Below are 26,761 nucleotides of genomic sequence, written 5' to 3'. Positions count from 1 at the left end.
CTCCGCAAAGGCGGACCAGTTCAAGGGATCTTGGAAACCGGCTAAATCTTGGAATAAGTACAAGCAGAGCAAAAAGCCCGCCGAAACTAAATCGGCATGAAGGGGTGGCCCCCGACCGGCCTCCAGATCACTTAGGGGGCAGATTATCTCTGTTCTCAGACACATGGTTGCAGGATGTTCAGGACCCTTGGGTGCTAGAAGTTGTCTCCCGGGGGTTACAGGATAGGGTTCAGATCCCATCCGCCCGAGGGCAGATTCCTCCTGTCAAACCTGTCTTCAAGACCGGAGAAGAGAGAGGCCTTTCTAGAGTGTGTGAGAGATCTCGCCCCTCTCTGGGTTATCGTACCAGTACCCCTAGCCAAAATGGGTTTAGGGTACTATTCCAACCTTTTTGTAGTTCCAAAGGAGGGCACGTTTAGCCCGATTCTGGACCTAAAGTGTTTAAACAGGTTTCTGAGTGTTCCATCGTTCAAAATGGAAACTATCAGATCTATTCTGCCCCTAGTTCAAAGGGGACCGTTCATGATGACTATAGACTTGAAGGACGCTTACCTACATGTGCCAATCCACAGGGACCACTTCAGGTTCCTAAGATTTGCATTTCTGGACCAACACTTCCAGTTTGTAGGCCCTTCATTTTGGTCTGGCGACGGCCCCGAGAGTCTTCACAAAGGTTCTGGGGGCGCTTCTTGCAGTGGCCAGATCCAGGGGCGTTGCGGTGGCGCCTTACCTGGACAACATCCTGGTTCAGGCGCCGTCGCTCAGCTTAGCAGAGGATCATTCGAGGGCTCTTCTTCTCCAATCTCATGGTTGGAAGATCAACTCAGGAAAGAGTTCCCTGGTTCCCAGCAACAGGGTGGAGTTCCTGGGCACGATAATAGACTCTATGTCCATGAAGATATTTCTCACAGATGAGAAGCGCAGGAAGCTTGCATCCACCTGTCTTGCCCTTCAGTCTCATGGTGTCAAGCATAGATGTCATCCCATTCGCCAGGTTCCACCTCAGACCTCTTCAATTGTGCATGTTGAGACACTGGAATGGCGATCATTCAGATCTATCACAGCTGATATCCCTGGATACTCGAAACTCCTTCTCTTGGTGGAATCGTCCAGAGCAACTGTCCATGGGGACATCCTTCTTGAGACCGTCCTGGGAGATTGTGACCATGGACGCCAGTCTGTCAGGATGGGGAGCTGTTTTGGGTGTCAGGATGGCACAAGGAAAGTGCTCCAGGGAGGAGTCTCTCCTTCCGATCAACATCCTAGAACTACGAGCAATCTACAATGCTCTGAAGGCTTGGCCTTCTCTGGGGTCGGTCGGTTTCATCAGATTCCAGACTGACAACATTACCTTGGTGGCCTACATCAACCATCAGGGTGCTACGAGGAGCTCCCTCGCGATGAGGGAGGTGTCTCGGATTCTGGAGTGGGCGGAGTCCCACGACTGCTTGCTCTCAGCAATTCACATTCCGGATGTGGACAACTGGGAAGCAGACTTTCTCAGCAGACAATCCTTTCATCCGCAGGAATGGTCTCTTCACCCCGAAGTGTTTGCGGAGATTTGTCACAGATGGGGGACGCCGGAGATAAATCTCATGGTGTCCAGACTCAATTGCAAACTACCTCGATACGGGTCGAGGTCCAGGGATCCCCAGGCAGAGCTAATAGATGCCTTAGCGCAGTGATTTTCAACATTTTTTTGCCGTGGCACACTTTTTTACATTAAAAAATCCTGCGGCACACCGCCATCCCAAAATTTTACAAAAATCACACATTGTAGCCTAATACAGCATATATTATACATCATAATGATTGTCTGTGAATGAATGTCAATGTGTCATGGTTGTAAATGATGCCTGCCTGTCTGCCTGATGAGCCTGTCACATCAAAACAAGCAAAATTTTAAAAATATGGCTCTGTTCTCAGTCTGCCGCGGCACACCTGAGGATCTCTCACGGCACACTAGTGTGCCACGGCACACTGGTTGAAAAACACTGCCTTAGCGGTTCCTTGGGGATTCAGCCTAGCTTACATTTTTCCTCTGTTACCACTTCTACCTCGCATAGTGGCACGTATCAAACAGGAGCGGGCCTCAGCCATTCTGATTGCTCCTTCATGGTTTGTGGATCTGGTGGGGATGTCATCCTCTCCGCCGTGGAGGTTACCCAATCGCAGGGATCTGCTTTCACAGGGCCCCTTTCAGCATCAAAATCTAGATTCTCTGAGGGAGAGACTTTTTCTGAAAGTGTGATTGATACTCTAATTCAGGCAAGGAAGCCAGTCACTCGTCGCATCTACCATAAGGTGTGGAAAACTTACTTGTCCTGATATGAGAAGCATGCATATCCTTGGTATAAGGTGAAGGTATCCAGGATTTCTCCAACATTGGTGTGTCCGGTCCACGGCTTCATCCTTACTTGTGGGATATTCTCTTCCCCTACAGGAAATGGCAAAGAGAGCACACAGCAAGAGCTGTCCATATAGCCCCTCCTCTGGCTCCGCCTCCCAGTCATTCTCTTTGCCGCTCTGAACAAGTAGCATCTCCACGGGGATGGCTAAGAGTATGTGGTGTTAGTTGTAGTTTTTTATTCTTCTATCAAGAGTTTATTATTTTAAAATAGTGCCGGTTTGTACTATTTACCTTAAAACAGAAAAAAAGATGAAGAGTTCTGTTTCAGAGGAGTATGATTTTAGCAGCAGTAACTAAAATCAATTGCTGTTCCCACGCAGGACTGTTGAGCCCAGAGAACTTCAGTTGGGGGGAACAGTTTGCAGACTTTTCTGCTCAAGGTATGATCAGTCATATTTCTAACAAGACAGGTTAATGCTAGAAGACTGTCATTTTTTTCCTTAAGGGTAAGTAAGCCATTTTTCTTAGATATCAGACTAAGGCTTACAAATGGGCTCCACACTGGTTGACACTATTGAGGGCTAAATCGATTGCTTTATTTCATATTTTAAGGGCATTTAGTACACTTAAAAGCACTTTGGGAATGTTTCTTTTCACCTGGCACTTAGACGGCTATTTCAGTCAGGAAGGCCCCTTCACTCTGGTATGCAGAGGAAGGAGGGACCGTTTTTCGCGCCTCAATTGCGCAGTTTATTTGCAATGGCAGTGCATGCAACTTCATGTGAGGGTCCTGCAACACTCTAAAAAGGACTTTGGAGGGTTTATATCATTACTGAATATCTCTCAGGGAAGGTAAAGAGCCGCAGCAAGGCTGTGGCTGTGATTGTAGTGTGTTAAAATTGTGCATTTAAACAAATAGCTCCGGTTTGGCCATTTTAAGGGTTAAAGTCTTGAAACTTGGGGTGCAATACTTTCAAGGTATTAGGACTCTGGGGTAAAATTTTTGTAAAAATCGGACATTGCCTTCATTGTTTTTCAATATATCAGAAATAAAGTGTGCCTGTTTATTATTTAAAGAGACAGTAACGCTTTTTTGTAAAAACGTTTTTATTGCATCATTATCCTGCCAAATCCTATCTAACATGTCTATACCTTCAGATGGCCTATGTTCTGTGTGTATGAAAGCCAAGGTGGTTCCCCCAATTAATGTATGTGCAAATTGTGTTATAGCGTCCAAACAAAGTATGGACAGTACTGCCACATTGAATAAAATTGCCCAAGATGATTCTTCTAATGAAGGTAGTGGGGATAGTTCTTCATCCTCTCCTTCTGTGTCAATACCAGTTATGCCCGCGCAGGCGACCGCTAGTACATCTAGTGCGCCAATGCTTATTACTATGCAACAATTAACAGCAGTAATGGATAATTCTATAGCAAATCTGTTATCCAAACTGCCATCCTACCCTAGAAAGCGCGACAGCTCAGTTTTAAATACAGAAGATGAGCAGGTTGGCGCTGAGGACAATTTATCAGTTATTCCCTCACATCAATCTGAATTGGCGGTGAGGGAGGGCCTGTCTGAGGGGGAAATTTCTGATTCAGGGAAAGTTTCTCAGCAGGCAGACACTGATGTCATAACATTTAAATTTAAGTTAGAACATCTCCGCGCTGCTTAAGGAGGTCCTAACTACTCTTGATGACTGTGATTCTTTGGTAATTCCAGAGAAATTGTGCAAAATGGACAAGTTCTTAGAGGTCCCAGTGCACGCGGATGCCTTTCCGATACCCAAGCGGGTGGCGGATATAGTGGCTAAGGAGTGGGAAAAGCCAGGTATACCTTTTGTTCCACCTCCTATATTCAAGAAAATGTTCCCCATGGTTGACCCCAGAAAGGACGCATGGCAGACGGTTCCTAAGGTCGAGGGGGCAGTGTCAACTTTAGCTAAGCGCACAACCATTCCTATTGAGGACAGTTGCGCTTTTAAAGATCCTATGGATAAAAAATTGGAAGGATTGCTAAAAAAGATATTTGTTCAGCATGCTTTCCTGCTTCAACCAATCTCGTGCATTATTCCTGTCACCACGGCAGCGTATTTTTGGTTCGAGGAACTAGAAAATTCGCTCCAAAAAGAGACTCCATATGATGAAGTCATGGACAGAATTCACGCACTAAAGTTGGCTAATTCCTTTATTTTGGATGCCGCTTTCCAATTGGCTAAGTTAGCGGCGAAAAATTCAGGGTTTGCAATAGTGGCGCGCAGAGCGCTTTGGCTAAAATCCTGGTCGGCGGATGTGTCGTCCAAGAATAAATTGCTTAATATTCCTTTCAAGGGGGAAGACCCTTTTCGGGACGGAATTGAAAGAGATTATTTCAGACATTACTGGTGGAAAGGGACATGCCCTCCCACAGGATAGGCCTTTCAAGGCTAAGAACAAATCTAATTTTCGTTCCTTTCGCAACTTCAGGAACGGACCGAATCCTAACTCTGCGGCCTCCAGACAAGAAGGCAGCTCTTCCCAGCCTAAGACAGCATGGAAACCATTGCAAGGCTGGAACAAGGGTAAACAGGCCAAGAAGCCTGCTGCTGCTACCAAGACAGCATGAAGGGGTAGCCCCCGATCCTGGACCGGATCTTGTAGGGGGCAGACTTTCTCTCTTTGCTCAGGCTTGGGCAAGAGATGTTCCGGATCCCTGGGCACTAGAAATAGTCTCTCAGGGGTATCTTCTAGAGTTCAAAGAACTTCCTCCAAGGGGAAGATTCCACGTGTCTCGCTTATCTTCAGACCAGATAAAGAGACAGGCATTCTTACATTGCGTAGGAGACCTATTAAAGATGGGAGTGATATACCCAGTTCCAACAGCGGAACAAGGCCTGGGTTTTTACTCAAACCTGTTCGTAGTTCCCAAAAAAGAGGGAACTTTCAGACCAATTCTGGATTTAAAAATTCTAAACAAATTCCTCAGAGTTCCATCTTTCAAGATGGAAACCATTCGGACGATTTTACCAACAATTCAGGAGGATCAATATATGACTACCGTGGATTTAAAGGATGCGTACCTACATATTCCTATCCACAAAGATCATCAGTTCCTAAGGTTTGCCTTTCTGGACAAACATTATCAGTTCGTGGCTCTTCCATTCGGTTTAGCCACTGCTCCCAGAATTTTCACAAAGGTGCTAGGGTCCCTTCTAGTGGTGCTAAGGCTGAGGGGCATTGCCGTAGCACCTTACCTAGACGACATTCTAATCCAAGCGTCGTCCTTCTCAAAAGCAAGGGCTCATACAGACATTGTTTTAGCCTTTCTCAGGTCTCACGGGTGGAAGGTGAACGTAGAAAAGAGTTCCCTATCCCCGTCCACAAGGGTTCCCTTTCTGGGAACAATAATAGATTCTGTAGAAATGAAGATTTTTCTGACAGAGGTAAGAAAGTTAAAGCTCCAAAAAGCTTGTCAAGTTCTTCAATCTATTCCTCAGCCTTCCATAGCTCAGTGCATGGAGGTAATAGGATTAATGGTTGCAGCAATGGACGTGGTTCCTTTTGCTCTAATTCATCTAAGACCATTACAACTGTGCATGCTCAAACAGTGGAATGGGGATTATGCAGACTTGTCTCCCCAGATTCAAGTAGACCATGTAACCAGAGACTCACTCTGCTGGTGGTTGACTCAGGATCACCTGTCTCAGGGAATGAGTTTCCTCAGACCAGAGTGGGTCATTGTCACAACCGACGCCAGTCTCCTAGGCTGGGTGCGGTCTGGGACTCCCTGAAAGCTCAGGGTCTATGGTCTCGGGAAGAGTCTCTTCTCCCGATAAACATTTTGGAATTAAGAGCGATATTCAATGTGCTCCTGGCTTGGCCTCACCTAGCGAAGGCCAAATTCATACGATTTCAGTCAGACAACATGACGACTGTAGCGTACATCAATCAGGGGGGAACAAAGAGTTCCTTGGCGATGAAAGAGGTATCCAAGATCATCAAATGGGCGGAGGATCACTCCTGCCACCTATCTGCAATTCACATCCCAGGGGTAGACAACTGGGAGGCGGATTATTTGAGTCGTCAGACCTTCCATCCGGGGGAGTGGGAACTCCACCCGGAGGTCTTTGCCCGGTTAACTCAACTATGGGGCACTCCGGATATGGATCTGATGGCGTCTCGTCAGAACTCCAAGGTTCCTCGATACGGGTCCAGATCCAGGGATCCCAAGGCGACACTAGTGGATGCATTAGTGGCGCCTTGGTCGTTCAATCTAGCTTATGTGTTTCCACCGTTCCCTCTGCTTCCCAGGCTTGTAGCCAGGATCAAACAGGAGAACGCCTCAGTGATTCTAATAGCTCCTGCATGGCCACGCAGGACTTGGTATGCAGACCTGGTGAATATGTCATCGGCTCCACCATGGAAGCTACCTTTGAGACGGGACCTTCTAGTACAAGGCCCATTCGTTCATCCAAATCTAGTCTCTCTGCAACTGACTGCTTGGAAATTGAACGCTTGATTCTATCTAAGTGTGGGTTTTCTGACTCGGTTATAGATACTCTGGTTCAGGCCAGAAAGCCTGTGACTAGGAAAATTTACCATAAGATATGGCAAAAGTATATCTGTTGGTGCAGATCCAAGGGATACTCTTGGAGTAAAATTAAAATTCCTAGGATACTCTCCTTTCTCCAAGAGGGTTTGGATAAAGGTTTGTCAGCTAGTTCCTTAAAGGGGCAGATATCTGCTCTGTCCGTTTTGTTGCATAAGCGTCTGGCAACCGTGTCAGATGTACAGGCGTTTGTACAGGCATTAGTTAGAATCAAGCCTGTCTACAGACCTATGACTCCCCCTTGGAGTCTAAATTTGGTACTTTCAGTCCTTCAAGGGGTTCCGTTTGAACCTTTACATTCCATAGATATTAAGTTACTATCTTGGAAAGTTCTGTTTTTGGTTGCTATTTCTTCTGCTAGAAGAGTTTCTGAATTGTCTGCTTTGCAGTGTACTTCACCCTATCTGGTGTTTCATTCAGATAAAGTAGTTTTACGTACCAAGCCTGGTTTCCTTCCAAAAGTAGTTTCCAACAGGAATGTTAACCAGGAAATAGTTGTTCCTTCTCTGTGTCCGAACCCAGTTTCGAAGAAGGAACGTTTGTTACATAACTTAGATGTGGTCCGTGCTTTAAAATTCTATTTAGAAGCAACAAAGGATTTCAGACAAACATCATCTTTGTTTGTCGTTTATTCTGGTAAGAGGAGAGGACAGAAAGCTACTGCTACCTCTCTTTCCTTTTGGCTGAAAAGCATCATCCGATTGGCTTATGAGACTGCCGGACGGCAGCCTCCTGAACGAATTACAGCTCACTCTACTAGGGCTGTGGCTTCCACATGGGCCTTCAAGAACGAGGCTTCTGTTGATCAGATTTGTAAGGCAGCGACTTGGTCTTCACTGCAAACTTTTACCAAATTTTACAAATTCGATACTTTTGCTTCTTCGGAAGCTGTTTTTGGGAGAAAGGTTTTGCAAGCCGTGGTGCCTTCTGTTTAGGTAACCTGATTTGCTCCCTCCCTTCATCCGTGTCCTAAAGCTTTGCTATTGGTTCCCACAAGTAAGGATGAAGCCGTGGACCGGACACACCAATGTTGGAGAAAACAGAATTTATGCTTACCTGATAAATTTCTTTCTCCAACGGTGTGTCCGGTCCACGGCCCGCCCTAGTTTTTTAATCAGGTTTGAAAAATTTCTTTCTTTATACACTACAGTCACCACGGCACCCTATGGTTTCTCCTTTTTCTCCTAACCGTCGGTCGAATGACTGGGGGGCGGAGCCAGAGGAGGGGCTATATGGACAGCGCTTGCTGTGTGCTCTCTTTGCCATTTCCTGTAGGGGAAGAGAATATCCCACAAGTAAGGATGAAGCTGTGGATCGGACACACCGTTGGAGAAAGAAATTTATCAGGTAAGCATAAATTCTGTTTCTGTCCTTTCTCCAAGATGGTTTGCAGAAGGGTCTTGCCGCTAGTTCCTTAAAGGGACAGATTTCGGCATTATCAGTCTTGTTGCATAGGAGAATCGCTGAGCTCTCCCTGACATTCAATCGTTTGTTCAGGCTCTGTCTAGAATCAGACCTGTCTTTAGGCAGTCGGCTCCGCCTTGGAGCTTAAACATAGTCCTTAAGGTTTTGCAGAGGGTTCCGTTTGAACCTATGCATTCCATAGACATTAAGATTTTGACCTGGAAGGTTCTCTTCCTGTTGGCTATTGCATCGGCACGAAGAGTATCTGAGCTAGCTGCCTTACAATGTGACCCTCCTTATTTTGTGTTTCATGCGGATAAGGCTGTACTGCGCACTGGGTTGGGGTTTCTCCCCAAGGTGGTGTCTAACAGTAACATCAATCAGGAAATAATTGTTCCTTCTTTGTGTCCTAACCCTTCTTCTTCAAAGGAGAGGTTACTTCATAACCTGGATGTGGTTCGTGCCTTGAAGTTTTATCTTCTGGCTACCAAGGATTTCAGACAGTCTACATCTCTTTTTGTGGTGTATTCTGGGAAGCGCAAGGGGCAAAGGGCCTCTGCTGCTTCTTTGTCTTTTTGGTTGAGGAGTATGATTTGCTTGGGACATAAGCTTCCTCAGAGGATTGCGGCTCATTCAACTAGAGGTGTGGTTCGTCTTGGGCCTTAAAGAATGAGGCCTCTATGGAGCAAATTTGTAAGGCTTTTACAAAGTTTTACAAGTTTGACGTTTTTGCTTCTGCTGAAGCTGTTTTTGGGAGAAAGGTTTTGCAGGCTGTGGTGCCCTCTGATTAGGGTCCGCCTTTTACCCTCCCGGTTTGATTCAGTGTCCTCTAGAGCTTGGGTATATGTTTCCCAACAGTAATGAAGCCGTGGACTCTCCTCCCCTTTAGATGGAAAACATAAATTATGCTTACCTGATAATTTAATTTCCATCGAGGGGAGGAGAGTCCACGGCTCCCGCCGTATCTCCGATGGGCGGACCTAAATGTAATACTCTTCTGGCACCATTTATACTCAGATATTTCTCCTACTGTTCCTGGCTCCCTCGGCAGAATTACTGGGGGATGAGTGGGGGAGGTATTTAAGCCTTTGGCTGGGGTGTCTTTGCCTCCCCCTGGTGGCCGGGTTCTTAATTCCCAACAGTAATGAATGAAGCCGTGGACTCTCCACGCCTCGATGGAAATGAAATTATCAGGTACGCATAATTTGTTTTCAAACAACTTTGCAATTTACTTCAATTATTTAATTTGCTTCCTTTTCTTGTTATTCTTTGCTGAAAGGTTTATTTAGGAAAGCTCAGGAGCAGCAAATAACCTAGGTTCTAGCTGCTGATTGGTTGCTGCATATATATATACTGCTTGTCATTGGCTCACCCATGTGTTCAGTCAGCAACCTGTAGTGCATTGCTGCTCATTCAACAAAGCATAACAAAAAAACAAAGAAAATTTGATAATAGGAGTAAATTCGAAAATTGCATGCTCCATCTAAATCATGAAAGAAAAAATTTGGGTTTCATATCCCTTTAAATTCTCCACTCTTATCACACTGCAAGAAAACAAGTTGTGTTCTTCTTTTTTTTTTTTTTTTTTTTTTTTTTTTTAAACACTTTTTTTATTGTTGTTGACTTTGATTTAACCCCTTAAGGACCGGGCATTTCAGACAAAAACTTTCCTAAAAGACCTGAGCATTTTTAGCATTTTTGCCATCACTACATTTAAACAGAAATGGTGCCTTTTTTACATTTACCTATCAAAACTATATATATTTTTTTAGTAGACAATCCAAAGTATTGTTCTAGGCCCATTTTGGTATATATCATGTCACCATTTCACCGCCAAATGCGATCAAATTAAAAAAAAAGTTAACTTTTTCACAATTTTAGATTTCTCACTGAAATTATTTACAAAGAGCTTGTGCAATTATGGCACACATGGTTGTAAATGCTTCTCTTGGATCTCCTTTGTTCAGAAATATCAAACATATATGGCTTTGGCATTGCTTTTTGGTAATTAGAAGGCCGCTAAATGCCGCTGTGCACCACACTTGTATTATGCCCAGCAGTGAAGGGTTTAATTAGGTAGCTTGTAGTGTTGATTTTAGCTTTAGTGTAGAGATCAGCCTCCCACCTGACACATCCCACCCCCTGATCTCTCCCTGACTCCCCCTCAAACAGCTATATTCCCTCCCCCACCTTGCAATTGTCACCGCCATTTTAAGTACTGGCAGAAAGTCTGCGAGTATAAAAATAAGACTCTTTTCTCCAACATAGGTGTGTCCGGTCCACGGCGTCATCCTTACTTGTGGGATATTCTCTTCCCCAACAGGAAATGGCAAAGAGCCCAGCAAAGCTGGTCACATGATCCCTCCTAGGCTCCGCCTTCCCCAGTCATTCTCTTTGCCGTTGCACAGGCAACATCTCCACGGAGATGGCTCAGAGTTTTTTGGTGTTTAAATGAGCAAGGCATGCAGATGCATGTGTGAGGAGCTCAGATACACAGAAAAAGTTTACTGAAGGCGTCATTTGGTATCGTATTCCCCTCTGGGCTTGGTTGGGTCTCAGCAAAGCAGATACCAGGGACTGTATAGGGGTTAAATGTAAAAACGGCTCCGGTTATTTTAAGAGTTAAAGCTTTCAAATTTGGTGTGCAATACTTTTAAGGCTTTAAGACACTGTGGTGAAATTTTGGTGAATTTTGAACAATTCCTTCATACTTTTTTTCATATTCAGTAATAAAGTGTGTTCAGTTTAAAATTTAAAGTGACAGTAACGGTTTTATTTTAAAACGTTTTTTGTGCTTTGTTATCAAGTTTATGCCTGTTTAACATGTCTGAACTATCAGATAGACTATGTTCTGTATGTGGGGAAGCCAAGGTTCCTTCTCATTTAAATAGATGTGATGTATGTGACAAACATTTAAGGGAAAATGATGCCCAAGATGATTCCTCAAGTGAGGGGAGTAAGCATGGTACTGCATCATCCCCTCCTGTGTCTACGCCAGTCTTGCCCACTCAGGAGGCCCCTAGTACATCTAGTGCGCCAATACTTCTTACTATGCAACAATTAACGGCTGTAATGGATAATTCTATTAAAAACATTTTAGCCAAAATGCCCACTTATCAGCGAAAGCGCGACTGCTCTGTTTTAGATACTGAAGAGCATGAGGACGCTGATGATAATGGTTCTGACATGCCCTTACACCAGTCTGAAGGGGCCAGGGAGGTTTTGTCTGAGGGAGAAATTTCAGATTCAGGAAAAATTTCTCATCAAGCTGAACCTGATGTTATTACATTCAAATTTAAATTGGAACATCTCCGCGCTCTGCTTAAGGAGGTGTTATCTACTCTGGATGATTGTGACAATTTGGTCATTCCAGAGAAATTATGTAAGATGGACAAGTTCCTAGAGGTCCCGGTGCCCCCCAAAGCTTTTCCTATACCCAAGCTGGTGGCGGACATTGTAAATAAAGAATGGGAAAGGCCCGGCATACCTTTTGTCCCTCCCCCTATATTTAAGAAATTGTTTCCTATGGTCGACCCCAGAAAGGACTTATGGCAGACAGTCCCCAAGGTCGAGGGGGCGGTTTCTACTCTAAACAAACGCACTACTATCCCTATAGAAGATAGTTGTGCTTTCAAAGATCCTATGGATAAAAAGTTAGAGGGTTTGCTTAAAAAAATGTTTGTTCAGCAAGGTTACCTTCTACAACCAATTTCATGCATTGTTCCTGTCACTACAGCAGCGTGTTTCTGGTTCGATGAACTAGAAAAGTCGCTCAATAAAGAATCTTCTTATGAGGAGGTTATGGACAGAGTTCAAGCTCTTAAATTGGCTAACTCTTTTACTTTGGACGCCACTTTGCAATTAGCTAGATTAGCGGCGAAAAATTCAGGTTTTGCTATTGTGGCGCGCAGATCGCTTTGGCTAAAGTCTTGGTCAGCGGATGCGTCCTCCAAGAACAAATTGCTTAACATACCTTTCAAGGGGAAAACGCTGTTTGGCCCTGATTTGAAAGAGATTATTTCAGATATCACTGGGGGAAAGGGCCACGCCCTTCCTCAGGATAGGTCTTTTAAGGCTAAAAATAAACCAAATTTTCGTCCCTTTCGTAGAAACGGACCAGCCTCAAATTCTACATCCTCTAAGCAAGAGGGTAATACTTCTCAAACCAAGCCAGCCTGGAGGCCAATGCAAGGCTGGAACAAAGGTAAGCAGGCCAAGAAACCTGCCACTGCTACCAAGACAGCATGAGATGTTGGCCCCCGATCCGGGACCGGATCTGGTGGGGGGCAGACTTTCTCTCTTCGCTCAGGCTTGGGCAAGAGATGTTCTGGATCCTTGGGCACTAGAAATAGTATCCCAAGGTTATCTTCTGGAATTCAAGGAGCTACCCCCAAGGGGAAGGTTCCACAGGTCTCAATTGTCTTCAGACCACATAAAAAGACAGGCATTCTTACATTGTGTAGAAGACCTGTTAAAAATGGGAGTGATTCATCCTGTTCCGTTAGGAGAACAAGGGATGGGATTCTACTCCAATCTGTTCATAGTTCCCAAAAAAGAGGGAACATTCAGACCAATCTTAGATCTCAAGATCCTAAACAAATTTCTCAGGGTTCCATCGTTCAAAATGGAAACCATTCGGACAATTCTTCCTACCATCCAGGAAGGTCAATTCATGACCACGGTGGATTTAAAGGATGCGTATCTACATATTCCTATCCACAAGGAACATCATCGGTTCCTAAGGTTCGCCTTTCTGGACAAACATTACCAGTTCATGGCACTTCCATTCGGATTAGCCACTGCTCCAAGGATTTTCACAAAGGTACTAGGGTCCCTTCTAGCGGTGCTAAGACCAAGGGGCATTGCAGTAGTACCTTACTTGGACGACATACTGATTCAAGCGTCGTCTCTGCCACAGGCAAAGGCTCATACGGACATTGTCCTAGCCTTTCTCAGATCTCACGGGTGGAAAGGGAACGTAGAAAAAAGTTCTCTATCCCCGTCAACAAGAGTTCCCTTCTTGGGAACAATATTAGACTCCTTAGAAATGAAGATTTTTCTGACAGAGGCCAGAAAATCAAAACTTCTAAGCTCTTGTCAAGTACTTCATTCTGTTCTTCTTCCTTCCATTGCGCAGTGCATGGAAGTAATAGGTTTGATGGTTGCGGCAATGGACATAGTTCCTTTTGCGCGAATTCATCTAAGACCATTACAACTGTGCATGCTCAGACAGTGGAATGGGGATTATACAGACTTGTCTCCGACGATCCAAGTAGATCAGAGGACCAGAGATTCACTCCGTTGGTGGCTGACCCTGGACAACCTGTCACAAGGGATGAGCTTCCGCAGACCAGAGTGGGTCATTGTCACGACCGACGCCAGTCTGGTGGGCTGGGGCGCGGTCTGGGAACCCCTGAAAGCTCAGGGTCTATGGTCTCGGGAAGAATCTCTTCTCCCGATAAACATTCTGGAACTAAGAGCGATATTCAATGCTCTCAAGGCTTGGCCTCAACTAGCAAAGGCCAAATTTATAAGGTTTCAATCAGACAACATGACGACTGTTGCATATATCAACCATCAGGGGGGAACAAGGAGTTCCCTGGCGATGGAAGAAGTGACCAAAATAATTCGATGGGCGGAGATTCACTCCTGCCACTTGTCTGCAATCCACATCCCAGGAGTGGAAAATTGGGAAGCGGATTTTCTGAGTCGTCAGACATTTCATCCGGGGGAGTGGGAACTCCATCCGGAAATCTTTGCCCAAATAACTCAATTATGGGGCATTCCAGACATGGATCTGATGGCGTCTCGTCAGAACTTCAAGGTTCCTTGCTACGGGTCCAGATCCAGGGATCCCAAGGCGACTCTAGTGGATGCACTAGTAGCGCCCTGGACCTTCAACCTAGCTTATGTATTCCCACCGTTTCCTCTCATTCCCAGGCTGGTAGCCAGGATCAATCAGGAGAGGGTTTCGGTGATCTTGATAGCTCCTGCGTGGCCACGCAGAACTTGGTATGCAGACCTGGTGAATATGTCATCGGCTCCACCATGGAAGCTACCTTTGAGACAGGACCTTCTTGTTCAAGGTCCGTTCGAACATCCGAATCTGGCCTCACTCCAACTGACTGCTTGGAGATTGAACGCTTGATTTTATCAAAGCGTGGGTTCTCAGTTTCTGTCATTGATACTCTTATTCAGGCTAGAAAGCCTGTAACTAGAAAAATTTACCATAAAATATGGAAAAAATATATCTGTTGGTGCGAATCTAAAGGATTCCCATGGAACAAGATTAAGATTCCTAAGATTCTATCCTTTCTACAAGAGGGTTTGGAGAAAGGATTATCTGCAAGTTCTTTGAAGGGACAGATTTCTGCTTTATTTGTTTTACTTCACAAAAAGCTGGCGGCTGTGCCAGATGTTCAAGCTTTTGTTCAGGCTCTGGTTAGAATCAAGCCTGTTTACAAACCTTTGACTCCTCCTTGGAGTCTCAATTTAGTTCTTTCAGTTCTTCAAGGGGTTCCGTTTGAACCCTTACATTCCGTAGATATTAAGTTATTATCTTGGAAAGTTTTGTTTTTGATTGCAATTTCTTCTGCCAGAAGAGTTTCAGAGTTATCTGCTCTGCAGTGTTCTCCTCCTTATCTGGTGTTCCATGCAGATAAGGTGGTTTTGCGTACTAAACCTGGTTTTCTTCCGAAAGTTGTTTCTAACAAAAATATTAACCAGGAGATAGTTGTGCCTTCTTTGTGTCCGAATCCAGTTTCAAAGAAGGAACGTTTGTTGCACAATTTAGATGTAGTTCGTGCTCTAAAATTCTATTTAGAGGCTACAAAGGATTTCAGACAAACATCTTCCTTGTTTGTTGTTTATTCTGGTAAAAGGAGAGGTCAAAAAGCAACTTCTACCTCTCTCTCTTTTTGGCTTAAAAGCATCATCCGATTGGCTTATGAGACTGCCGGACGGCAGCCTCCTGAAAGAATCACAGCTCACTCCACTAGGGCTGTGGCTTCCACATGGGCCTTCAAGAACGAGGCTTCTGTTGATCAGATATGTAAGGCAGCGACTTGGTCTTCACTGCACACTTTTACCAAATTTTACAAATTTGATACTTTTGCTTCTTCGGAGGCTATTTTTGGGAGAAAGGTTTTGCAAGCCGTGGTGCCTTCAACTAGGTGACCTGATTTGCTCCCTCCCATCATCCGTGTCCTAAAGCTTTGGTATTGGTTCCAACAAGTAAGGATGACGCCGTGGACCGGACACACCTATGTTGGAGAAAACAGAATTTATGCTTACCTGATAAATTACTTTCTCCAACGGTGTGTCCGGTCCACGGCCCGCCCTGGTTTTTAATCAGGTCTGATGAATTATTTTCTCTAACTACAGTCACCACGGTATCATATGATTTCTCCTATGCATATTCCTCCTTTACGTGGGTCGAATGACTGGGGAAGGCGGAGCCTAGGAGGGATCATGTGACCAGCTTTGCTGGGCTCTTTGCCATTTCCTGTTGGGGAAGAGAATATCCCACAAGTAAGGATGACGCCGTGGACCGGACACACCGTTGGAGAAAGTAATTTATCAGGTAAGCATAAATTCTGTTTTTTTATTATTATTTTTTTATATATATATACATTTGCTGCAGTGTAGGCTCCCTCCTAACCCCCCAATCTCCCTGATTCCCCCCCCCCCCCCCAAAAAAAAGCTCTCTAACCCTCCCCCCTCTACCTATTTGCCGCCATATTGGGTACTGGCAGCCAGTACCCAGTTTGTTGCGAATTTTTTTTTTTTTTTAAACTGTCCCATTTTTTTCTGTAGTGTAGCTGCCCCCCCTCAATACACTACCCCCCTCCCAGATCCCTTTCTGTTAACGGATCCCACATGGGATCCCCCTAATTGCCCCTACTCCCTCCTTCCCCCTCAATGATGCAGTTTATTTTTTTCTTTAACCTTTAGTGTGGCCAAGCAGTGTCACCCACTCCCGCCCTCCTCCCACCTCCTCCAGCGATGGGCCGCCCACTGCAGAGGGCCACAGAGTGGCGCCCTCTGCATCAGTAACTCTGCAAATCTATTTCTGCAGTGCCCCACTCGTGGGGCATGCAGAAATAACACAATCTCGCTATTTTAAACAAGATTGCGGCAGAGAGAAGCCCAGGACTTGCAGCGATGTACAGGGTACGGCGCTGGTCATTAAGGGGTTAAAGGGGCAATCTGTGAAAATATGTATTGTTCAAAAAGATAATGACCAACAATTATATTAAAGGGACAGTCTAATCAAAATTAAACTTATGATTCAGATAGGGCATGTAATTTTAGACAACTTTCCAGTTAAATTTTTTGTCATATTTGCTTTGTTCTCTTTGGTATACTGTCCAAAGCTAAACCTAGGTAGGCTCATATGCTAATTTCTAAGCCCTTGAAGGCAACCTCTTAACTGAGTGCATTTTGACAGTTTTTTCAAAGCTAGACAGCACTAGTTCATGTGTGCCATTTAGATAACATTGTGCTTGCATGGAGTCAGCACTGATTGGCTAAAGTGAAAGTCTGTCAAAAAAACAGAAATAAGGGGGCAGTCTGCAGATTCTTAGATACAAGGTAATCAGAGGTATAAATTATTTTGAAATAAGTGTTGGTTATGCATCTTTATATAGAGATGTTCAGGTGATATTTCTAGTCCGCTTTTTACAGCTAAGCCTAATAAAGTTTATTAATATAACAATATTATATTACATTATAGTTATGAACCCCTAATCTGCTGCCCCCAACATCGCTGACACCTACATTATATTTATTAACCCCTAATCTGCCGCCCCCAATGTCGCCGCCACTATATTAAAGTTAATAACCCCTAAACCTAAGTCTAACCCCCCCTAACTGAAATATAATTTAAATATAAATAAAATAACTATCATTAACTAAATTGTTCCTATTTAAGACTAAATACTTACCTATAAAATAAACCTTAAGCTAGCTACAATATAACTAATAGTTACTTTGTATCTAGCTTAGGGTTTATTTTTATTTTACAGGCAAGTTTGTATTTATTTCTTTCATGTAATTGGCAAGAGTCCATGAGCTAGTGACATATGAGATATACAATCCTACCAGGAGGGGCAAAGTTTCCCAAACCTCAAAATGCCTATAAATACACCCCTCACCACACCCACAATTCAGTTTTACAAACTTTGCCTCCTATGGAGATTTCTACGTTGATATGCGCTTCTCAGCACTGTTGAAGCCCGATTCCAAATTTTTTTCATTATTTCAATACCCCATTGATGTTTGCCTCTTGCTTTTTTTCTCTGTCAGAGGCCTATGCTTTTGCATTTTTCTCCCATTCCTGAAACTGTCATATAAGGAAATAGGTAATTTTGCTTTATATGTTGTTTTTTCTCTTACATTGAGCAAGATGTCCCAATCTGATCCTGCCTCAGAAGTTTCTGCTGGAACATTGCTGCCTGACATAGGTTCTTCCAAAGCTAAGTGCATTTGTTGTAAAAGTGTAGAAATTATTCCACCAAATGTCATTTGTAATAGTTGTCATGATAAACTTTTACATGCAGATAGTGTTTCCATCAGTAATAGTACATTGCCAGTTGCAGTTCCTTCAACTTCTAATGTACATGATATACCTGTAAATTTTAAAGAATTTGTTTCTGATGCTATTCTGAAGGCTTTGTCTGCATTTCCACCTTCTAATAAACGTAAAAGGTCTTTTAAAACTTCTCATTTAGCTGATGAAATTTCAAATGACCAGCAACATAATAATTTATCCTCTTCTGATGAGGATCTATCTGATTCAGAAGTTCCTTCCTCAGACATTGACACTGACAAATCTACTTATTTATTTAAAATAGAGTATATGCGTTCTTTATTAAAAGAAGTGTTAATTACTTTGGTTATTGAGGTAACCAGTCCTATTGACGTTCAGTCTAATAAACATTTAAATGCTGTTTTTAAACAGCATTTAAATTCCTGAGGCTATTTCTGATATGATTTCTAGGGAATGGAATAAGCCAGGTACTTCTTTTATTCCTTCTTCAAGGTTTAAAAAATTGTATCCTTTACCAGCAAAATCTATAGAGTTTTGGGAAAAAATCCCCAGAGTTGATGGGGCTATTTCTACTCTTGCTAAACGTACCACTATTCCTATGGAAGATAGCACTTCCTTTAAGGATCCTTTAGATAGGAAGCTTGAATCCTATCTAAGGAAGGCCTATTTATATTCAGGTCATCTTCTCAGACCTGCTATTTCTTTGGCTGATGTTGCGGCTGCCTCAACGTTTTGGTTGGAGAATTTAGCGCAACGAGAATTGGATCCTGACATATCTAGCATTACTCGCTTACTGCAACATGCTAATAATTTTATTTGTGATGCCATTTTTGATATTATCAAAATTTATGTTAGATCCATGTCTTTAGCTGTATTAGCTAGAAGAGCTTTGTGGCTTAAATCTTGGAATGCTGATATGACATCTAAATCTAGATTACTATCTCTTTCTTTCCAAGGTAATAATTTATTTGGTTCTCAGTTGGATTCTATTATTTCAACTATCACTGGAGGAAAAGGAGTTTTTTTTGCCTCAGGATAAAAAAAAACCTAAGGGTAAATCTAAGGCTTCTAATCGTTTTCGTTCCTTTCGTCAGAATAAGGAACAAAAACTCAATCCTCCTCCCAAGGAATCTGCTTCCAGTTGGAAGCCTTCCTCAAGCCTTCCTCAAATTGGAATAAATCAAAGCCATTTAGGAAACCAAAGTCTGCCCCTAAGTCCGCATGTAGGTGCGGCCCTCATTCTAGCTCAGCTGGTAGGGGGCAGATTAAGGTTTTTCAAGGATTTTTGGATAAAATCTGTCCAAAATCATTGGATTCAGAGCATTGTCTCTCAAGGGTATCGAATAGGTTTCAAAGTAAGGGTTTTATTCAAACCTATTCATTGTACCAAAGAAAGAAAATTTGTTCAGACCAGTTCTGGATCTCAAAATGTTGAATCGTTATGTAAGAGTACCAACTTTCAAGATGGTGACTATAAGGACTATTCTGCATTTTGTTCAGCAAGGACATTATATGTCCACAATAGACTTGCAGGATGCATACCTTCATATTCCAATTCATCCAGAACACTATCAGTTTCTGAGATTCTCTTTTCTAGACAAGCATTACCAATTTGTTGCTCTTCCATTTGGCCTAGCAACAGCTCCAAGAATCTTTTCAAAGGTTCTGGGTGCCCTACTATCTGTAATCAGAGAACAGGGTATTGTGGTGTTTCCTTATTTGGATGATATCTTGGTACTAGCTCAGTCTTTACATACTGCAGAATCTCACACGAATCAACTAGTGTTGTTTCTTCGGAAACATGGTTGGAGGATCAATTTACCAAAAAGTTTCTTGATTCCTCAGACAAGGGTCACCTTTTTTAGGTTTCCAGATAGATTCAGTGTCCATGACTCTGTCTCTAACAGACAAGAGACGTTTAAAATTGGTCGCAGCATGCCGGCATCTTCAGTCTCCTTCAGTGGCTATGTGCATGGAAGTTTTAGGTCTCATGACTGCAGCATCAACGCGATCCCCTTTGCTCGTTTTCACATGAGACCTCTACAGCTTTGCATGCTGAATCAATGGTGCAGGGATTATACAAAGATATCACAATTAATATCCTTGAATCCCACGACACTCTCTGACATGGTGGATAGATCACCATTGTTTGGTTCAAGGGGCCTCTTTTGTTCGGCCAACCTGGACTGTGATCTCAACAGATGCGAGTCTTTCAGGTTGGGGAGCAGTTTGGGGATCTCTGACAGTACAAGGGGTTTGGAAATCTCAAGAGGCGAGATTACCAATAAATATTTCTTTCAAGTAATTAGCAAGAGTCCATGAGCTAGTGACGTATGGGATATACATTCCTACCAGGAGGGGCAAAGTTTCCCAAACCTCAAAATGCCTATAAATACACCCCTCACCACACCCACAAATCAGTTTTACAAACTTTGCCTCCTATGGAGGTGGTGAAGTAAGTTTGTGCTAGATTCTACGTTGATATGCGCTCCGCAGCAGGTTGGAGCCCGGTTTTCCTCTCAGCGTGCAGTGAATGTCAGAGGGATGTGAGGAGAGTATTGCCTATTTGAATGCAATGATCTCCTTCTACGGGGTCTATTTCATAGGTTCTCTGTTATCGGTCGTAGAGATTCATCTCTTACCTCCCTTTTCAGATCGACGATATACTCTTATATATACCATTACCTCTGCTGATTTTCGTTTCAGTACTGGTTTGGCTTTCTACAAACATGTAGATGAGTGTCCTGGGGTAAGTAAGTCTTATTTTCTGTGACACTCTAAGCTATGGTTGGGCACTTTTTTATAAAGTTCTAAATATATGTATTCAAACATTTATTTGCCTTGACTCAGGATGTTCAACATTCCTTATTTTCAGACAGTCAGTTTCATATTTGGGATTATGCATTTGAATTAATCATTTTTTCTTACCTTAAAAATTTGACTTTTTCCCTGTGGGCTGTTAGGCTCGCGGGGGCTGAAAATGCTTCTTTTTATGCGTCATTCTTGGCGCCGACTTTTTTGCCGCAAAAAATCTTTTCTGTTTCCGGCGTCATACGTGTCGCCGGAAGTTGCGTCATTTTTTGACGTTCTTTTGCGCCAAAAAATGTCGGCGTTCCGGATGTGGCGTCATTTTTGGCGCCAAAAGCATTTAGGTGCCAAATAATGTGGGCATCTTATTTGGCGCTAAAAAAAAATATGGGCGTCGCTTTTGTCTCCACATTATTTGTCTCATTTTTCATTGCTTCTGGTTGCTAGAAGCTTGTTCCTTGGCATTTTTCCCATTCCTGAAACTGTCATTTAAGGAATTTGATCAATTTTGCTTTATATGTTGTTTTTTTCTCTTACATATTGCAAGATGTCTCACGTTGCATCCGAGTCAGAAGATACTTCAGGAAAATCGCTGTCTGGTGCTGGAACTACCAAAGCTAAGTGTATCTGCTGTAAACTTTTGGTAGCTGTTCCTCCAGCTGTTGTTTGTACTAATTGTCATGACAAACTTGTTAATGCAGATAATATTTCCTTTAGTAATGTACCATTACCTGTTGCAGTTCCATCAACATCTAATGTTCAGAGTGTTCCTGATAACATGAGAGATTTTGTTTCTGAATCCATTAAGAGGGCTATGTCTGTTATTCCTCCTTCTAGTAAACATAAAAAATCTTTTAAAACTTCTCTTTATACAGATGAATTTTTAAATGAACATCATCATTCTGATTCTAATGACTCTTCTGGTTCAGAGGATTCTGTCTCAGAGGTTGATGCTGATAAATCTTCATATTTATTTAAAATGGAATTTATTCGTTCTTTGCTTAAAGAAGTACTAATTGCTTTAGAAATTGAGGATTCTGGTCCTCTTGATACTATATCTAAATGTTTAGATAAGGTCTTTAAATCTCCTGTGGTTATTCCAGAAGTTTTTCCTGTTCCTGGTGCTATTTCTGAAGTAATCAGCGGTTTCAGTTTGAGTCTTCTGCTTATGTTTTTCATTAAACTTTATTTTGGGTGTGGATTATTTTCAGCAGGAATTGGCTGTCTTTATTTTATCCCTCCCTCTCTAGTGACTCTTGCGTGGAAAGATCCACATCTTGGGTAGTCATTATCCCATACGTCACTAGCTCATGGATTCTTGCTAATTACATGAAAGAAAACATAATTTATGTAAGAACTTACCTGATAAATTCATTTCTTTCATATTAGCAAGAGTCCATGAGGCCCACCCTTTTTGTGGTGGTTATGATTTTTTTGTATAAAGCACAATTATTCCAATTCCTTATTTTATATGCTTTCGCACTTTTTTCTTATCAACCCACTTCTTGGCTATTCGTTAAACTGATTTGTGGGTGTGGTGAGGGGTGTATTTATAGGCATTTTGAGGTTTTGGAAACTTTGCCCCTCCTGGTAGGAATGTATATCCCATACGTCACTAGCTCATGGACTCTTGCTAATATGAAAGAAATGAATTTATCAGGTAAGTTCTTACATAAATTATGTTTTTAGATCTCCGTGCAATTCTCAAGGCTCTTCAGTTTTGGCCTCTGCTAAAGAGAGAACCGTTCATTTGTTTTCAGACAGACAATATCACAACTGTGGCTTATGGCAATCATCAGGGTGGGACTCACAGTCCCCAAGCTATGAAAGAAGTGTCTCGGATACTTGCTTGGGCGGAATCCAGCTCCTGTCTAATCTTTGCGGTGCATATCCCAGGTGTAGACAATTGGGAGGCGGATTATCTCAGCCACCAGACTTTACATCCAGGGGAGTGGTCTCTCCATCCAGATGTGTTTTCTCAGATTGTTCAGATGTGGGGTCTTCCAGAGATAGATCTCATGGCCTCTCATCTAAACAAGAAACTTGCCAGATACCTGTCCAGGTCTAGGGATGTTCAGGCGGAAGCAGTGGATGCACTGACACTTCCTTGGTGTTATCATCCTTCTTACATCTTCCCGCCTCTATTTCTCCTTCCAAGAGTGATCTCCAAAATCATCATGGAACAGTCTTTTGTGTTGCTGGTGGCTCCAGCATGGCCACACAGGTTTTGGTATGCGGATCTGGTACGGATGTCCAGTTGCCCGCCTTGGCCACTTCCGTTACGGCCGGACCTACTATCTCAAGGTCCGTTTTTCCATCAGGATCTCAAATCTTTAAATTTGAAGGTGTGGAAATTGAACGCTTAGTTCTAAGTCATAGAGGTTTCTCTGACTCAGTGATTAATACTATGTTACAAGCTTGTAAATCTGTCTTTAGAAAGATTTATTATAGAGTTTGGAAGACTTACATTTCATGGTGTTCTTCTCATAAATTCTCCTGGCATTCTTTTAGAATTCCTAGAATTTTACAGTTCCTTCAGGATGGTTTGGAATAAGGGTTTGTCTGCAAGTTCCTTGAAAGGACAAATCTCCGCTCTTTCTGTTCTTTTTCACAGAAAGATTGCTTTACTTCCTGATATTCACTGTTTTGTACAGGCTTTAGTTCGTATTAAGCCTGTCATTAAATCAATTTCTCCTCCTTGGAGTCTTAATTTGGTTCTGAAAGCGTTTCAGGCTCCTCCATTTGAGCCTATGCATTCTTTGGACATTAAACTACTTTCTTGGAAAGTGTTGTTTCTTTTGGCTATCTCTTCTGCTAGAAGAGTTTCTGAGCTATCTGCTCTTTCTTTTGAGTCTCCTTTTCTGATTTTTCATCAGAATAAGGCAGTTTTGCGGACTTCTTTTCAATTTTTACCTAAGGTTGTGAATTCTAACAACATTAGTAGAGAAATCGTTGTCCCTTCCTTATGTCCTAATCCTAAGAATTCTTTGGAGAGATCCTTACATTCTTTGGATGTGGTAAGAGCTTCAAAATATTATGTGGAAGCTACTAAAGATTTCAGGAAGACTTCCAGTCTATTTGTTTTATTTTCTGGTCCTAGGAAAGGTCAGAAGGCTTCTGCTAGTTCCTTGGCTTCTTGGTTGAAACTTTTGATTCATCAAGCTTATTTGGAGTCGGGTCAGGCCCCGCCTCAGAGAATTACAGCTTATTCTACTAGATCAGTTTCCACTTCGTGGGCTTTTAAGAATGAAGCTTCAGCTGATCAGATTTTCAAAGTGGCGACTTGGTCCTCTTTGCATACATTTACTAAATTCTACCGTTTTGATGTATTTGCTTCTTCGGAAGCAGTTTTTGGTAGAAAAGTTCTTCAGGCAGCTGTTTCAGTTTGATTCTTCTGCTTTTGATTTAAGTTTTTTTCTTTCAAAGATGAAATAAACTTATTTTTGTTTTGGGTTGTGGATTAATTTTTTTCAGCGGAATATGGCTGTTTTTATTTTTATTCTCTCCCTCTCTAGTGACTCTTGAGTGGAAGACTCCACATCTTGGGTATTGATATCCCATATGTCACTAGCTCATGGACTATTGCCAATTACATGAAAGAAAACATCATTTATGTAAGAACTTACCTGATAAATTAATTTCTTTCATATTGGCAAGAGTCCATGAGGCCCACCCTTTTTATGGTGGTTATGATTTTTTGTATAAAGCACAATTATTTCCAAATTTCCTTTGTTGATGCTTTCTACTCCTTTCTTTATCACCCCACTGCTTGGCTATTCGTTAAACTGAATTGTGGGTGTGGTGAGGGGTGTATTTATAGGCATTTTGAGGTTTGGGAAACTTTGCCCCTCCTGGTAGGATTGTATATCCCATATGTCACTAGCTCATGGACTCTTGCCAATATGAAAGAAATGAATTTATCAGGTAAGTTCTTACATAAATTATGTTTTTAACTAGGTACAATAGTTACTAAATAGTTAACTATTTAATAAATACCTAGTTAAAATAAAGACAAAAGTACCTGTAAAATAAAACCTAACCTAAGTTACAATTACACCTAACACTACACTATAATTAAATACATTAACTAAATTAAATAAAATTATCAAGTACAAAACATAAAATTAACATAAAATTATTAAGTACAAAAAACAAACACTAAATTACAGAAAATAATAAAAAAAATTACAAGATTTTTAAACTAATTACACCTAATCTAATCCCCCTAACAAAATAAAAAAAGCCCCCCCCAAAATAAAAAAAAGTCCTACCCTACACTAAATTACAAATAGCCCTTAAAAGGGCCTTTTGGGGGGCATTGCCCCAAAGTAATCAGCTCTTTTACCTGTAAAAAAAATATACAAATCCCCCCCCCCCAACATTAAAACCCACCACCCACACAACAAGTGTAGGGTAGGGCTTTTTTATTTTGGGGTGGCTTTTTATTTTCTTAGGGGGATTAGATTAGGTGTGATTAGTTTAAAAATCTTGTAATTTTTTTATTATTTTCTGTAATTTAGTGTTTGGTTTTTGTACTTTAGATAATTTTATTTAATTTAGTTAATTTATTTAATTATAGTGGTAGTGTTAGGTGTAATTATAACTTAGGTTAGGTTTTATTTTTCACAGGTAAATTTGTATTTATTTTAGCTAGGTAGTTATTAAATAGTTAATAACGATTTAATAACTATTGTACCTAGTTAAAATAAATACAAACTTGCCTGTAAAATAAAAATAAACCCTAAGCTAGATACAATGTAACTATTAGTTATATTGTAGCTAGCTTAGAGTTTATTTTATAGGTAAGTATTTAGTTTTAAATAGAAATAATTTAGTTAATGATAGTTATTTTATTTAGATTTATTTTAATTATATTTAAGTTAGAGGGGGTTAGGGTTAGACTTAGATTTAGGGGTTAATAACTTTAATATAGTGGCAGCAACGTTGGGGGCGGCAGATTAGGGGTTAATAAATGTAGGTAGGTGTCGCCTATGTTAGGGACGGCAGATTAGAGGTTAATAAAATTTAACTAGTGTTTGCGAGGCGAGAGTGCAGCGGTTTAGGGGTTAATATATTTATTATAGTGGCGGCGATGTCCGGTTCGGCAGATTAGGGTTTAAAAAATTTTTTACAAAAGTTTGCGATGTGGGGGGGCCTCAGTTTAGGGGTTAATGGGTAGTTTATGTGTGTTAGTGTACTTTTTAGCACTTTAGTTAAGAGTTTTATGCTACGGTGTTGTAGTGTAAAACTCTTAACTACTGACTTTTAAATGCAGTACCAGTCTTGACGGGAGAGGGTCTCACTTTTTGGCAGACTCGTAATACCGGCGCTATGCAAGTCCCATTGAAAAAATAGGATACGCAATTTACGTTAGTGGATTTGCGGTATTTCCGAGTCTGGCCAAAAAAGTGAGCGGTGAGCCTGTACCTGCAAGACTCGGAATTCCAGCGGACGTTAAAAAGCAGCGTTGGGACCGGCCAACGCTGCTTTTTAAGCCTAATGCAAGACTCGTAATCTAGCCGAAAGATTTTGTAATACAGGCTAAACCTTTTCACAGGTATATATGCTGGAGGATGAAAGTTTTCTAAGTGCACACACTCTCGGTTCCTCTTTAAGTCTTTGTGTATGTATTATGAGAAATGAACTTTTGACTCAAAGTGAAAGCCTTGGTTGTTAAGGAAGTAAAAACCCAAATCTTTTATTATTGTGAGATTATTGCTTTTCTAACAGATGCACTGACCTCTGACTCTGAGGACCTTCTTAACAAGGAGAAGTGTGTCAAGTCTCTCACCTGCCTACGACAAGTCAAATGGTTTCAGGTATTGCAATTGTAAATATGTTTATATAAATGTATTCAAGTTTTGAGCTGTCCTATGTTTGTGCAACATTGAAAATTGCTCTACCGGTTCCTGGTGGTTTTAATTTGTTGAGACACTCTCAGCTCATGGGTTCCTCTACATCCATTTAATGGGGTATAAAAGTAATTCAGTGGAATTACACACACACACGCACTGCTCAGATTCACTTGTATAGCCTTTTTTTTTTTTTAGCAATAAGGTAC

The 26,761-nt window shown here is 41.9% G+C and overlaps 1 protein-coding gene across 2 annotated transcripts in view; it reads left to right on the top strand.

Moving 5' to 3' along the window:
• The window catches only part of ZFR2 (zinc finger RNA binding protein 2), a 517,666-nt gene that overhangs the window by 456,896 nt on the left and 34,009 nt on the right, over window positions 1-26,761 (top strand). For both annotated transcript variants that reach the window (XM_053703133.1, XM_053703132.1), the window contains exon 14: window positions 26,431-26,519. In XM_053703133.1, the coding sequence (XP_053559108.1) occupies window positions 26,431-26,519 (89 nt within the window). The remainder of the gene's footprint in view (window positions 1-26,430; window positions 26,520-26,761) is intronic.

Source organism: Bombina bombina, chromosome 2, assembly GCF_027579735.1.
Source record: "Bombina bombina isolate aBomBom1 chromosome 2, aBomBom1.pri, whole genome shotgun sequence".
Lineage (NCBI taxonomy): Eukaryota > Metazoa > Chordata > Amphibia > Anura > Bombinatoridae > Bombina > Bombina bombina.
Note: the sequence above shows the minus strand (reverse complement) of the source record. Positions and strands in the feature narration are given on the sequence as shown.